This window comes from Hyaena hyaena, unplaced genomic scaffold, assembly GCF_003009895.1.
Source record: "Hyaena hyaena isolate Hyena2069 unplaced genomic scaffold, ASM300989v1 scaffold_550, whole genome shotgun sequence".
Classification (NCBI taxonomy): domain Eukaryota; kingdom Metazoa; phylum Chordata; class Mammalia; order Carnivora; family Hyaenidae; genus Hyaena; species Hyaena hyaena.
Window position 1 is genome coordinate 456,350 of NW_024081182.1, and position 15,426 is coordinate 471,775.

The following is a 15,426-nucleotide window of genomic DNA, read 5'->3' on the forward strand; positions in this document are numbered from 1 at the left end:
CTGTCCCGGTCACGCCACCTGGGGAGGCGGCCTGTCTGCAGAGCACGCTTCTGTCTGCCCGAATATTTATGGATGGAAGCAAGGAAGCCATTTGTAAGATCTGCACCCATGAGCACACGTTCACCTGACAGTTTCTACCCCTGAAATCTTCACACTCAGGCAGCCAAAGAAAAACCACTGTGAATGAAGAGAGGTTAAAATGCTATAGGAGAAGAAACATGGCCTCAACAGGTGCTTAACTGGAGCAGACTGGCTCCTAGCTGGCGCCAACCGGCCCTTCACGGAGGTCACCGCCTCACCCCGCAAACTCCAACGCCAGCAGAGCCGCTGCCCCGGCCCAGGGTGTCTCAACCTCAGCACCGTTGTGGGGGCTGTCGCTGCATTGTGGGATGTCAGCAGCAGCCCTGAGCTCTACCCACCAGACGCCAGCAGGGGCCCTGGGACTGTGACAGCTAGAAACGTCTCCAGACACGACCAAATGTCCGCCGGGGGACAGCCCCGCTGAGAGCCACTGGTCTAACTCCCTACGTCAGCAGGTGCCTGGGGCTTGCCAGCCAAGAGGTATCTGGCAAATTCACTACAAGAACCATTCTTGTTAGGCTGAATTCCCCGAGCCTGGGGTTTGGTCAGGTGGGATTACCCCCCTCCCCCCGCCAGTGATGCTTGTGCTGAGCTCAGAGGCCACAGGTGCTCAGGGAGGCAGGGAGCAAGCTTCTTCAGGGCCCAGGCTGGCTTTTATTTGCCCACTTGGGTCGCTGTGGCAGAGACGGCCATGGGGTCACCAAAGCCTTTCCTTCCTGGGCGAGCAGCTGGACTGTAACCCCAGCCTCCCCTCGCAGCCAGCTGGAGCCAACAGAGTCTGAATGGAAGTAGAAAGTGATATTCCTAACTTCCAGGCCTGGCCTATTCAACCTTCCCACTCAGTCCTCAACTCTCTCTCTCTCCCTCTCTCTCTCTGTCTCCCAACCACCAGCTGCAGGTGAAACCCTCTGCAGCCTGGGAAGATGGCGGGGCCACGGAACGGAAGGCGCCTGGGTCGCTGAATCATTGCATGCAAGGCAGCTCATGGACGAGCCCACAAAAACCAGCATGCAAGCAAGAAATAAGCCACAAAACAGCATGGCTGACCTCTACAGCCTTCCCTGCCCTTAGCTCATACGGTGACTTTAAGCAAATCATCTGCGCTCTCTGGGCTTCCTTTTTCTCCTCTGTAAAATGGGGGCAACACCAGAGCCTCCCTGTTTGGTTGTTGTGAGGACCCACTCAGACAGTCCTTGGGGCGGTGCCTGGAATTTACTGAGCCTTAATGAAGGCTGCCTGTTATTAAGAGTGGGAAGAAGAGTGACCACTGAGCTCCTGCCCACTGTGACTTCTCTTCTGAGCCACACTCCATAACCGGGAAAGAATGATTTGCCCCAGTCCTCAAATGCCTTAGGGACACACGGGCTTTTGAGAAACTTCTTGTAGTAGGGCTGGGGACCCTCATTTTATCACAGAGTTGTCCATGCATCTCCCAAGTGTCCTGACCCCTCCTTACCAAAGACACCACCGAGAAGCCAACATGACCCTGAGCCAGGTTGGAAGAGAATCCCAAGCACGAATCATCCATGGGCTGCCTCTCTTCTGCTTCTCCAACCCTGGTAAAATTAGGCAGGATAAAATCTACAAGCAGACGCGTAATGAGAACTTTGGCGCCGAGCCAGCGGACACCCTTCCTGGGCCCGCCGCCGCGTAACTCGGGATCGTAAAGAAAGCGGCCGTGAGTTAAGCCGCAGAGACCCTCCCTCCCCAGGGCCGGAGTGGGGCAGCAGCTCCTCTAGACAGAGGGAAGGCCGACCCCTTTTGCCCTCTCTGCTCCCTCTTCACCCACCTGTTTGTGGGTGAATAATGCCCTTGCCTAAGGCTGTCTCCAGAAACGATTGCCATTATAAGCCAGCTATATCCTGCTTTCCTGTGGGGGCTGGGGGTTAGGCAGAGCCCAGGGGAGCAGTTTTCATGTCAGCTTACACACAGGGAAAGAGAAAATTACACCCACTGAGCATCTGTTATGTGCTAAATATCCCTGCACGCATGTCATCTCACTCCTTCGTGAAGGCAGAAGCCACATCTGTCACGTTCACTGGTTTCCTCAGTGCCTAACAGTCTCAGCGGGGCGGTTTGTGAAATCAAGCCCCGCACTGGGCTCTGCACTGGCGACGTGAAGGCTCCTTGGGATTCTCTCTCTCTTCTTGTCTCTCTGCCCTCCCCCCACGCTTGCCCTCTCAAAATAAATAAATAAACTTAAAGAGAAAGAAATGCTTGTCATCTAAGCTTAACATGACCCCTACGTATTGCTCTGACCTCACGTGTAATTCACTCCCCTCATTAGCTGTGCTCTGGCCACTTATGTCTTCTTGCTCATTCCTGCCCCAGGGCCTTTGCACTTGCCATTTCCTCTGCCTAGAATGTTCTTCTCCCTGATCTTGGTATAGCCAGCCCTTTCTAAGCTTATATTATACAGTTTAAAGTGATGCTCAGCCCCTGTCACCATACTCTGTTATTATTTAGGTGTTCACTTGTCTCCAACTAGCGTACCAATATCATGAAAGGATTATTTCTGCCTCTCTGCCATTTCTCCAGCAACTAGCACAGCACCTCAACATAGTAGGGGCTTGATAAATATTTGAGGCTGTGTAACTCAGTGACTGAGAGCCTGGATTCTGGACCCAGATGACCTTGAGTACACTACATCTTCTATCAGTGCCTCAGTTTCCTCCTTCATAAAATAACTGCAATTCTTATGTCAGAGCACTATGAGGGTTAAATGGTTAATTCACGTGAAGCATGCAGAACAGTGCTGGGCAGGCAGGAAGTGCTGTGTGTGTTTGCTATCATTGTTAAAGACGGAATGAGCTACCTCAAGGTAGATCTATTTTTTTGTTATTTTATTTTATTTATTTATTTTATTTTATTAAGGCGCAAGTGAGCAAGGGGCAGAGGGGGGCGAGGAAAGTAGCGGGGCTCACCTGAAGTGGGACTTAAGATCACCTGATGCGGGACTCACACTCACAAACGTGAAATCGTGACCTGAGCCGAAGTCAGATGCTTAACTGACTGAGCCACCCAGATACTCCCTCAAGGTAGATCTTATATTGCATCTGACAGGTGGAAAATGGAGGCTCAGCAAGATGAAAAGGTCCTGCTTGAGATGATTCGGTAACCAAGCTCTTTGGCTTCTAAGCCAAAGCTTGTTTCACAAGATGTACCCGAGAGAGATGTAGTCAGAGAAGGGACACTCAGCCTATGCCCCACGATCCCTAGTGTTTTAACGGCTAAGCCTTCTCCCACTGACTAGCAGCTCTGGTTGGTGCAGTCAAGACAAAGCAATGGACAGAAGGACTGTCCGGAAAGGATACTCATGGTGTCTGGTTTATTCTACCAGCAAGCCTTCGTCTTGCAGCCACCAGCTGCTGGCCTTGGCCGCAGAGCCCGGCGGCTTCTGGCCAGCATCGAAGTACAAGGCAGGGCTGAACCTGGCCTTCGCTGGCTCTCCTTTCCCACTCCTTGCTGGGGCTCTGCAGGGACACGTGTGGTTGGATAGATCCTCAGCCCCCTGACGCTTTCCCCCATGGGGATCTATCTGGAATGAGGCTCCCTCCAAAGGCACCAAACACATTAGACAACCATGCAAATGGAGTACAAATCCCCAGGAACCCTGGCAGTTGGCCTGGCCTTTAAAGGCTGCCACCAGAACCCAAAATGAATGTTTAAGAGGCAGCCAAGTTCTACCACCTGGGTGGACAGACTCTGGCAGCAAGCAGCTCTCGGGGGGGGGGGGGGGGCTCTGCCAGGAGAGCCCCAGGGTGGCAGGCGTCTGCTTTCATCTCCCGACTGCCTATGCCCACATCTAGGTTCATAATCCACCAAGCCCTCCCTAAGGGCCAATTGCTGTGCTAAGAACATTACATACATCACTTCCTTTCGTCCCCACGACACTCTAAGAGCTGCGAGACTGAAATCTATAGACAAGGAAATGTTCATTCAGAGGAGTTAAGGAGCTTGCCAAGACAGAGAATTGTCCTTTACTTCTAAACCATGAGCGCTTTCCATTGACCTTGCCTCCTACATTATATCTCACTGAGTTACTTTAAAAAAGATTTTTTTTAATGTTAATTTATTTTTAAGAGAGACAGTGTGAGCAGAGGAGAGGAAGAGAGAGAGGGAGACACAGAACTGGAAGCAGGTTCCAGGCTCTGAACTATTAGCACAGAGCGTGATATGGGGCTTGAACTCATGAAAGTGAGATCATGACCTGAGCTGAAGTCGGATGCCCAACTGACTGAGCCACCCAGGTGCCCTGTCACTGAGTTATTTTGGAACCTCCTTTTGCCACCACCGTGGTCCAAGCCACCATCACGTGTCCCTTTGACCAGCACTGTGGCTTTCTGGAAGGTCTCTTGGCTGCCCCTGCTGCCTTCTGACAACACCATTCTCCATTCGACAGCTGGAGTGATACTTTGTTAAATTTTTTTAATGCTTATTTATTATTTGGAGAGAGACTGAGAGAGGGCACGTGTAAGGGAGGGGAAGAGAGAGAGGGAGACAGAATATCAAATAGGCTCTGCTGTCAACACAGAGCCTGATGTGGGGCTTGAACACACAAACCACCATGATCATGACCTGAGCTGAAATCAAGAGTCAATGCTTAACCGACTGAGCCACCCAGGCGCTCCTGGAGTGATACTTTAAAACATGGTCATAACACTTCTCTCGTCAAAACCCTCCAAAGGCTTCTCCAGGTACTTAGGGAAAAAAATAAGCTTCTAATCCTACAGACTCTACTTGACCTGCCCTGTGCTACTTTTCCCAAACTCACACTGCCTTGTTGTGTCCTGGACATACTGGGGTACCCTGGGAGAGCAGATGAAGTGTCTTCTTGCTATTCAAAGCGAGGTTCGACTCAGGACCCGCATTTTAACAAGATCGCTAGGAGATTCATATGGTCATCGAGTGTAGTGGTCAAGAGTGAGGAAGACCTGGGAACCAAACAACTTGGGTTGGAAGCCTGGTCCAACCTCTCACCAGCTGGATGACTCAGTACAAGTGACTAGTTACTTCCTGTGTGGTGAAGAATTCATTGTATCCAAAGAGAGATCTGGTCCATGCCCTTGGCTCCTGGGAGGTGACCTTGGGGCCTGCAATATCCTGCAGGGGTGTCTTTGTTGGCCTCAGGGCTCTAGCCACTTGACACTATGATTTGTGGTGAGAGCTTTGGGGTCCCCTGGAGAAACTGATGACGAGAGTTATTAGCTATACCTCTGGAAGGTGCTGGAGGCTGAAGTTGGCTGCCAGAGACTGCAAGATGGAGCCCCAGGAAAAACTCTGGACACCAAAGGCTCAGTGAGCTCCCCTCATCGGTAATATTCTAGGCACAGCACCCACTTAGTGACCAGGTGGAGGCAGCGCGTCCATGACTGCTTAGGGAGAAAATGATCCGAGACCCTGCATCTGGACCCCTTCTGGACTCTGCCATGTGTGTCTCCTTCCTGGACTGATTTTCATGTGTAACCTTCTGCCACCATAAAACTGTAGTCATAAGTGGCACTTTCCAGAGTCCTGTGAGTCATTCTCATGTATTATTGAAATTGCACGGTCACGGGGACCCTGACTTTCTAGACAGCTGGTCTGAAGTGAGGGCAGGACCGTCTTGTGAGGACCATTTTCTCAGACTTTGCAGTTGGCTCAACTCACTGCAATCCCCTTCTCTGAGCTTCTGTTTCTCCAAATGAATAATGACCACCTTATAGGCTTATTGAAAAACCAAATGAGATCATGAGCACACAGGAAGTTCACGATAAATATAATGTCCCCACTGTTCCGTCAAGGAAACTGAGGCTCACCGAGGCAAAGCCACTTACCCACACTCACGGTTTGAGGCCAGGTCTGGCTGAATTCAACCACATTGCGATAGATACTGCCTCCTTGTGACTTGCTAATGCTTTCTGGGAAGGGAAGGACAGAGGTGTGGCACCTGAGCTAGCAGTCCAGCAACCTGGTAAGAGACTCATGGACCTCTGGGGGTAAGTTTCCTACCATCCTGATGCCCCACCACCACTCCATCTCTCCCTCCCTTTTGGGATTCACATGACATGAATATTACACTGTTTGATACTGCTCCATACTTCTCTCTTCTCCCCTTCTGTTCCTCTTTCCCTCTAATCTTTTTACTCTGCTACTCATACATCATTTCTCTTGATCTATCTCTAAGTTCACTGGCTCCTTCCTCCATCATCTCCATTCTGCTACTAAGCCCATCCAGTGAATATTTTATTTGTCATTCTACTTTGCCATGCGAAAATTTCCACTTGGTTCTTTTTTATGTCTTCTGTTTTTCTACTAACTTGCAACATTCTCTACCTTACCATTCTTTTCAAGACGATTCAGCCTTACTTCTTGGGGCATGACTGTAAGAACTTCTCTAAACTCTGTGTGATCATTCCAATATCTGGGTCATCTTGCAGTGGGTGCCTGCTGATTGTATTTCCTCTGAGAATTTGCCAGACTTTGCTGGTTTTTTGTGAACCAGGTCATTCTGGAGTATATCCTGGACGTTTTGAGGATTATGTCATGAGACTCTAGGTCTTGTTTAAATCCTTCTAAATAGGAACACCTGGGTGGATCAGTTGGTTAAGCATCCAACTTCGGCTCAGGTAAGGATCTCATGGTTTGTGAGTTGAAGCCCTGTGTTGGGCTCTGTAGCCTGCTTCAGATCTTCTGTCTTCCTCTCTCTGCCCCCGCCCCCCTCTGCTCACAGTCTCTTTCTCTCTCAAAAATAAAAATAATGAACATTCTAAAATAAATGTTGAATTTTTAGTTGTATCAGGCAACTGACCAGGTTAGGTTCAGACCATGTGTCCTAACCTGACTTCTGTGTGCTGTTATTTCAATGTCAGTTAGTTTTCTTTCTTTTTTTTTTAAATGTTTATTTGAAAGAAAGACAGACAGAATGTGAGCAGGGAAGGGGCGTAGAGGGGAAGACACAGAACCTGAAGCAGGCTCCTGACTCTGAACTGTCAGCACAGAGCCCAATACGGGGCTCAAATTCACAAACTACAAGATCATGACCAGAGCAGAAGTCGGAGACTTAACCAACTGAGTCATCCAGGCACCCCTGTTAGTTTCCAGTCTTTGCTATCTCTTTCTATCCCCAAGGGGCCATCTCTAGACCTTAGTGGTCATCTACACTTAGTAGTTCAGTTCTCAAAGTCTCTCATGTACCATGTGGGGTCATATCCATACATGCGCAGCTTGGGGGTGAGCCCAGGAGTAAGTTCATGGGCTTTCTGCTGGGGCTGCCTCCTCTCTTCAATCTTCCCCAGACTCTGGCCTGCAAGGGCCCACTTCACTGCCCTCTGTCCAGAAAGTGGAGGCTTTAGTCTCTGGTCTCTGCCACTCACTTCCTGTGACTGGGTCTGGGTCTTGGTCTGGAGCCAAGTGCCTACTGCCGGCTCCTCCCACACGCTGCCAGCCCCAGGGCATTTCAGGGAGCACAAACCGGTCTGGTTCCATGGCTGAGCTGGCACAGCTTTAGTGTCAATCCCTGACTCCTGGACACCATACCAGCTGGCAGCTTTGGGGTGATGATGATTAGGTGAGGGAGCTTCTGGGGAGGCAGCCACAGGCAGCCAGGCTGAGCTATTAACCTCAAAAGTGCCAGCATTTCAACTCTTACACACTGGAACTATTCAAACAACAGGCATGGTTTTCCAAGTGGCTATTTCCAGGATGGACAGGGCCCATGTGTTGATTTGCCTTTAATTCCCATCCTAGGAATAATCTGCTACATTCTACACAAGAGAAAGTCCAGCCGCAGAGAGGTGGAGTGATCTGCTTAAAGTCACACAGCTGGCTAACAGTGGAGCCAAGATTCAAACCCAAGTCTGTATAATTCCGTCACCATCATCACATTTGGCATTCACGGAGCACGAACTATGTACAAGGCACTGTGTAAAGCTTTTCATATGATGTACTGAGGTTGGAAGGTTGCAAGAGGAGGAAACTGAGGTTCAGGAAAGGGAGATCACTGGCCCAAGGTCACATGCACTTGCTATGGGGTAAACGTGTCACGTGAACCAAGCTGTATCTTACTCCAATCCATACTCTGAATGGCTGTGCAACTATTTCCCTAGGAGGCAGGGCTGGGCCTGGTGCCCAGTAAGTCGGGTGGGGAGAGGAGGAGACAGAGGCCATGGGGAGGCTGCCGAGAGCAGGCAGGGCAGAGGTGGGTTGAGGCCAGATGCTGCAGAGCATCTCTCCATCTCAAGGGAGCTTCTGGCTCTCGCAGAAGGGCTCTGCCCCTCTCAGACTGGCTTCCTCTCCTCTCCTCTGCAGGAAACCCTCAGCTTCTCCACGGTCCTGCTTCCCAAACCCCAATGCTCTGTCCGGCGTGTCCTCTGCTGTCCGATTGGCCCTGAAGACTTCCCAGGCACGAGAGTGGCAGCACCGCTCCAGACCTTCCATCTCGGCCCCCACCACGTGACCCCGCCCGCCTCATCACACCAGCAGATTCAATTAACCAATTTGATGCTACAGCTGCAGAAAGCCAAGCAATCATGGATGCAGCCCAGGTGCCTTGGAACCCATTCTCGGGGTGCAGAGGGAGGCAGAACAGTGTGGGCAGAGGCTGGAGCCCCTCCTCCTGCCCCCCACAGATGCTCCGGCTGATTCAACTGCTCTGGCCTGTGGCCTGGGCTGTAGGATTTTTTAAAGTCCCAACATAACAATATATTTTGTAATGTTTATTTTATTTTTGAGAGAGAGAGAGAGAGAGAGAGAGAGCGAGCAGGGGAGTGGCAGAGAGAGAGGGAGACACAGAATCTGAAGCAGGCTCCAGGCTCTGAACTGTCAGCACAGAACCTGATGCAGGGCTTGAACCCACGAACTAGAGATCATGACCTGAGCCAAAGTCGGACACTTAGCCTACTTAGCCACTCAGGTGCCCCTAAAGTCCCAACATGATATTAATGATGGATAGGATTAGGAAGTCTAATGACTCGCAGGGGTGAGGGTCATTGCTCGAGTCTGATTCTTTCTAATACACCTGGAATCACTGTCACTCACCCCAGTGCACTTCCAGGGTCTTCTGTGTATTTGCTCTGCGAAGCGTGGTCTGCAGACCCACAGCATTGAAATCAACTGGGTGCAGTTCAAAATGCCGAATCCCAAGCCCTGCGCCAGGCCAAATGAATCAGAATCTGCATTTTAACAAACCCCTGGGAGATGTTAAGGACAGAGGCACCACTCTAAGCCCAGCTAGACCCACTAAGGGTTGGCAAAAAGTTGGATGTGTCGGTCATGCCTGGTCTCCCTTCTTAGATGTTCTGTAGCCTCCTGACCCTGGAGGGAACCTTCTGAGCTGGGCGGTGCCCAGGCCAATTCCTGCAGCAGCTGCCTTGAGAAATTCTAACAGGGTGGGTGAGCAGCAGAGTGTGGGTCTTCCTTGCTGACCCCTGGCAACCTATTAGGTCTCAGTGCGAAGTTGGCCTCAATGCCTCTCCTGGACCTCAGTTTCCCTTCTGGGCTGGAGGCCTGCCTGGTCTCTCCTCACTCCCTACAACCTCTGTGCCCAGCTCACCTTGTCACCTCCCAGACAGGGTCGGACATTTGCAACCTACCCTGCTTTTCTCCTTCATAACCCTTAGACCAATTCACAGTTACATCGAGACTGGTGTGACATTGACTAATGTCTGTCTGTCCCCTGCTAGCACTAAACACCATGAGAACATGGGTCAAGAAAGTCTGGTTCTCTACTGAATACATAACACATAGTAGGTGCTCAAAAAAATTCAATCTGTGGAGACTGACACTTGGTCAGCTCCTGCCCCAGGGAACTGGACTCTCCCCCTCCCCCAACCCCCCCAGCTCCGGCCACAATCAGAGGCTGCCTGCAGGTAGCACATGCCCATGCCTGCTCTCTCCAGGCGTTAGGAACCTTTCTGAAGCCAAGTGTCTCTTACTAGTTTGCTAGATAAAGTATCACTTCTGAATACTTCTCAGAAGGCCAGGATGCTTGGGGTACTTAGGGGAAAACGGGGGAGGTCCAGGGCTAGAGGGAAAGGACATAACATGTAGTTCTTTCTAACCCAGCGATTGCCCCACAACTTCACCTCCAGGGAGACCTTAGGTCTTCCTCCGATGTTGGCAGGGCAGGGGCCAGGAAGGTGAGACAGTACTCCATCTGGTAAGTACATACAATAAGTTTTCCTTCCCTTTTTGAGTTTCCCATAGAATCCCAGACTCTAAGTTGAGCAAGTAGGTGGAATATATTATTTACTTGTGTATACTGCCCTGCCTCCTTTCAGAGAAGCCTTAAGGTGGACCTAGCTACATACGGGTGGTGTCTTTTGAGTAATAATAATAGTAATAATAAAAACTATACTGACGGGGCACTTTCTCTGAGCCAAGCACCATTCTATGCCTTTATGTACATTAACCCAGTTTGGACTTGACAATAATCTAGTGACACAGGAACCATTATCCCCATTTTACAGATGAGGAAGCCGAGGCAAAAAGAGGTCAAGGCAAGTGCCAAGATCACAGAATGAACCCCTGGGCATCTGGCTCCAGGGACTGGCCCTTAACCATAACACTTAGGTCCTTCAAGTGACAATGAAAGGGCAGGGACCTCTCTTAGGCAAACAGTCTGCAAGGGTCCAGCCTTAGCGTCCACGGACCACTCTGAACTGCCTGAGGTCTGCGGAGCTCCAGCTGCATTTCTTTGTTTTGTTTTGTTTTGTTTTTGTGATAGTATATACGCAACATAAAATTTACACTTGCACATTTGTAGGTATACAACGCAGGGGGCATCGGGACGGTTCAGATCGTCGTACAACCAGCGCACTATCCGTGTCCAGAAGCTTTTCATCTTCCCAAACTGGAACTCCATACCTGTTAAACAATCAGCCCCATTCTCCTCTCCCCGCAGCCCCTGGTAAACCTCTACTCTGCTTCTGTGTCTAGCAACGTCTCTACCCTGCGCACCTCATACAAATGGAACTACAGAGCATTTGCCCTCTTGTATCTGGCTTATTTCGTGTAGCAGAATGCACTCAAGGTCCATCCACATTGTAGCACGTTGCTGTTTCCCTCCTTCAAAGGCTGGATAACAGTCCACTGTAGGGGTAGATGACATTTTGCGTATTCCTTTAGCCATCTATCGACAGACACCCAGGCTGCTTCCGCCTTCCAGCTAGGGGAATAACGTCGCTATGAGCGTGGATGCACCAAGGTCTGTTTTGAGTACTGCTTTCGATTCTTTTGGGGATATACCCAGAGCGCAACTGCTGGATCACACAGTGATTTTATTTTTAATTTTTTGCAGAGGCACCATCAAGCTGCGTTTCTTTTTTTCCTTCCTTTCCTCCCCCACTTCCAATAATATTCCACTAACCACAGTGGCCAAATCCACTTTATTTTCCCCGGAAGGCCTTTGGGCCGTATGTCTGTCCCCCATGATTTGAAAAGCCATCTCTCCCCTGCCCCCGCCCCCCAACTTTTTTAAACTTCAGCTGCAGAAATCACCTGATTGAAAACTGCAGAAGAACGCTCATCCCACACAGGAACGTTAACTGCTTAGAAAGCGCTGCCCACCAGCTAATTACAGGCTTTTACCAGGATTCTCCACAAACATTCAAAGTGCAGATCAACCTTACTTTGGTTGGGAAGTGTTTGGAAACAAGCTAATAGGCAGGTTTCAGATCCTTAGCCTGGAGGTGACAGCTCTTTCCTTTAGCTGATAAATAAAGCAAGTTAGAACATTCTAGATTCGAATTCAGGACAACTGTAGCTTTGCCCAGATACATACAGTTCAATCTGTATTTCGTTTATTACTGCAGCCAGTGTCCTTCATGAAAAATGCCATCCCAGCTGGGATTTCCACCCGCAGCTACAGTTCTGAACCCTGACTGTTAGAAACATCTGGGGTGCTTTAAAAATACACATACACATATAGAGAGAGAGAGAACTGAGGGCCCGGCTCAGTCCAGTTGGTCAGAGCCTCTGGGGGTGGGGTTGGCCATTGGTAGCACTTTAAAGCTCCCAGCTGATTCTGAAGTTCAGCCACGGTTAGGGATCCCTTACTGACAAAGGCAGGGAGAACTGAGATTCTCCCTTCTCTAGAAAGAATATTTTCAGTGGGCTTTAAGTTGACAGGAGGCGCCCTTGAGCTAGGAGCCTGAAACCTCAACATTTATAAAATTTTTAAATGTTTCTTCAATTTTTGAGAGAGAGAGAGAGAGAATGAGCAGGGGATGGGCAGAGAGAGAGGGAGACACAGAATCTGAAGCAGGTTCCAGGCTCTGAGCTGTCAGCACAGAGCCTGACGTGGGGCTCGAACCCATGAACCGTGAGATCGTGACCTGAGCCAAAGTCAGACACTCAAATGACTGAGCCACCCAGGCGCCCCTGGAAACCCCAACATTTAAACCTGAGAAAAAGGTCTTCCATAAATAGAGAGCACGGGCCTTGTCTGCTAACTGTCACCCGAAGGTGGGTGGTTCTGTTGGTTGAGCGTCTGACTTTTGGTTTCAGCTCAGGTCATGATCCCAGGGTCATGGGATTGAGCCCTGTACCAGGCTCCACATTAAGTGTAGATCCTGCTTAAGATTTCCTCTCTCTCTCTCACTTTCTCTTTCTGCCACCCCCCACTCTCTCTCAAAATAAATAAATAAACATAAAAAAGTAATAGTCAATAGTTACTAAGTGCGTGCTGTGCACTAGACACAGTGCTCAGCAAAGGTTATGTCTTGTTCTCATTTAACCCACATAACAATCTTTCAGGATGTCCTTGTGTCATTTTAGATTTACCCATTTTACAGATGAGAAAGTCTAAGCACACAGGTCTTGCTTGAGGCCACAAAGCCAAGGCCCAGGCCCTGGCTCCACAGCCCATGCATTTAACCCCCCTGCTCTTTTGATTCTCTGTCCATTCGTATCTTTTGGTTGTGACGGGCGGGTGCTACTTTTGTCATAAATCTTAAAGTCAAGTAAAATACAGAGGTGTTGAGGCTTTCCTTATGGGCACTCAGTGCCCCCTGGGGCCCCCTCCTGATCTCCACGTGCAACATTAAGTTCTTCTTCTCAGCAGGGACTTGGGAATCGATATTCCATGCTTGGATCTTATCTTGGTTCAATAGAGCTTCCACGGCCTGCCCTCTACCATTTAAAGATGCAGTGGAATCGCGGTCTTCTGTCTTCACCTGAAACTGAGGAGAGTGGGACCCGTGGACAGCAGCCATCACAGGCTGCAAGAGAGAGGATGTCGTGTCTGCTTAGGGCAGGCATCCCCTGATTGGACGCAGACCCTCTGGGTGACAGGCCCTAAGAAAACCCAGAGCCAAGCTGCCTCAGGGGAGTCTCCGAGCAGAGCGCACTTGCAGCCTTGGCGACGAGAAGCAATAAGCCCGTGCAGAGGAAGCCACGGCCTTCTTTCTTGGGAGCCCAGCAGCTAAGGATTTTAGACTAGATCTAAACAGATTAAGCTTCCAGTGACTCTGGAGCAGGGTTCTTCAGTGTGATATCAGAACCCAATGCCGCCACTACCTGGGTGATTGGGAAAGGCAGACCCCCTTGATCTTTGGAGCTAGGAAGACCAGAGCCTGAAGACTAATTCTACCAGTCTGACACTGGGTAGACTGCTCAGGCGTTAAGCCTCGGTCCCCAGCCCTGTAAGCTGACAAGGGTGATGCTGGCTTGATAGGGTGAAGCATGATGAGTATCAGCAATAAGTGAAGCCCTCCTACGACTAGGTCACAGGAGATAAGAACCATCACTTCTAGTAATTCTATGCTGTGGTAGCCAGCTTCTAAACTGCCTCCCAACGATCCCTAACTCCCAGTATTCACACCATCCTGTAATCCCCTCTCCTAGAAGATGAGCTGGATCTAGCGGGTTGCTTTTAATGAACAGAATATGGCAAAAGCAATAGGGTGTCATTTCTAAGATCAGGTTAACAATAGGACTCTGGCTTCCATCTTGTTCACCGTCTCTTGCTCCTTCACGTGCCCGCTCTGATGGAAACCATCTGCCATGCCGTGAGTTACCCCATGGAGAAGCCCACGTGATAAGAAACACAGGAAGGTCACTGGCCAACATCCAGGAAGGAACTGAAGCCTCCAATCCAATGCATCTCCTTGCGACGAGCCAAATCCTGCCAACCCCTATGTGCATACGCTTAAGAACAGATCCTCCCCCAGATGAGCCTTAAGATGAGACTGCGGCCCCAGCCAATACCTTGAGTGCAGTCTTGTCAGAGGACCTCAGCCAGAAGCACCCAGCAAAACTATGCCTGTGTTCCTGATCCACAGGAACTATGAGCTGAATGAATGTTCGTGGTTTTAAGTCACGAAATCTGTTTTGCAGCAATAGATAACTAATACACCCTGAAAACAACAGATTAAATTCAACCAGAGCGGCACATGAAGCCTCTACTTAAACACCATGTCCTTGGGAAAGCCTTTCAAAATCCTCCTGAGTTAGGTGACACTATATTCTCATGTTTCCCTATTAGACTATAAGCTACCTGAATCATCATATCATCAAAACACTCATAGTGAGCACTCATTATTATTTCAAAGTTCTAAGTCCCTTAATCTTCACAACAAACCTATGAAGCAAGTATTATTATTGCCCATTTTATAGATGAAGAAACTGAGGCTCAGAGGGGCCAGGCAACTTGCCAAAGCCTTCAGTAATTATGTGGAGATGCCAGGAAACACGGCTCCAAAGTTTACATTTGTAATAATCATGCTTTCCAGGTCTCTGGATCTTGCCTAAGTTCACAAATGGTAAATGAATTCAAACTCAGGTAGCTGAATACCAGACATGAAGTTCTTAAAGGTTACCCTCTCTAGATAACTTCTATCTTTAGAACAATAAGTGGAATATGTCTCACTGGAGTTCAGCAGGGTCTGGAACATAACCTACCTGTAAACACTAGGCTGGCATTTTCCAGTTCTTCTTGGGGGACTTTGAAGCTGAAGGATTCATTGTAGAAAGGATCGATCGTTCCTCTTAAGAAGGATGTCTTCTTTGTTTTCACAAGCTTGAGTCCATGTACCAGCTGGATTTTCACAAAGGGGTCTGGGAATCAGACACAGCATATGGAATGTTGGAGCTCATGAAACTCAATCCATCCATCCAACTTGCCATCTATCTGATAAGCCAACCACCCACGCATCCTTCCATCACTTTTTCCCCATCAATCCATCCAACTTTCCATCCATCAGGCCAGATATCCACCCCTCCTTTCGTTTGTCCATCTTCCCATCCATCCATCATCCATTCCTCCCTCTTCCCCATCCAGCTGCTTATCTGCTCATCCCTTTCTCTCTTCCTCCAGCCATCCAAGGTTTACTGAGCTCCTCCCATGCGTCAAGCACTGTGTGCATT

General features: G+C 49.4%; 1 protein-coding gene across 1 annotated transcript in view; it reads right to left on the bottom strand.

Moving 5' to 3' along the window:
* SYT17 (synaptotagmin 17) overlaps positions 1–15,426 on the bottom strand; it is an 88,424-nt gene that overhangs the window by 18,352 nt on the left and 54,646 nt on the right. The window contains exon 9 of the mRNA XM_039255874.1: positions 14,962–15,117. Coding sequence (XP_039111805.1) covers positions 14,962–15,117 — 156 coding nt within the window. The remainder of the gene's footprint in view (positions 1–14,961; positions 15,118–15,426) is intronic.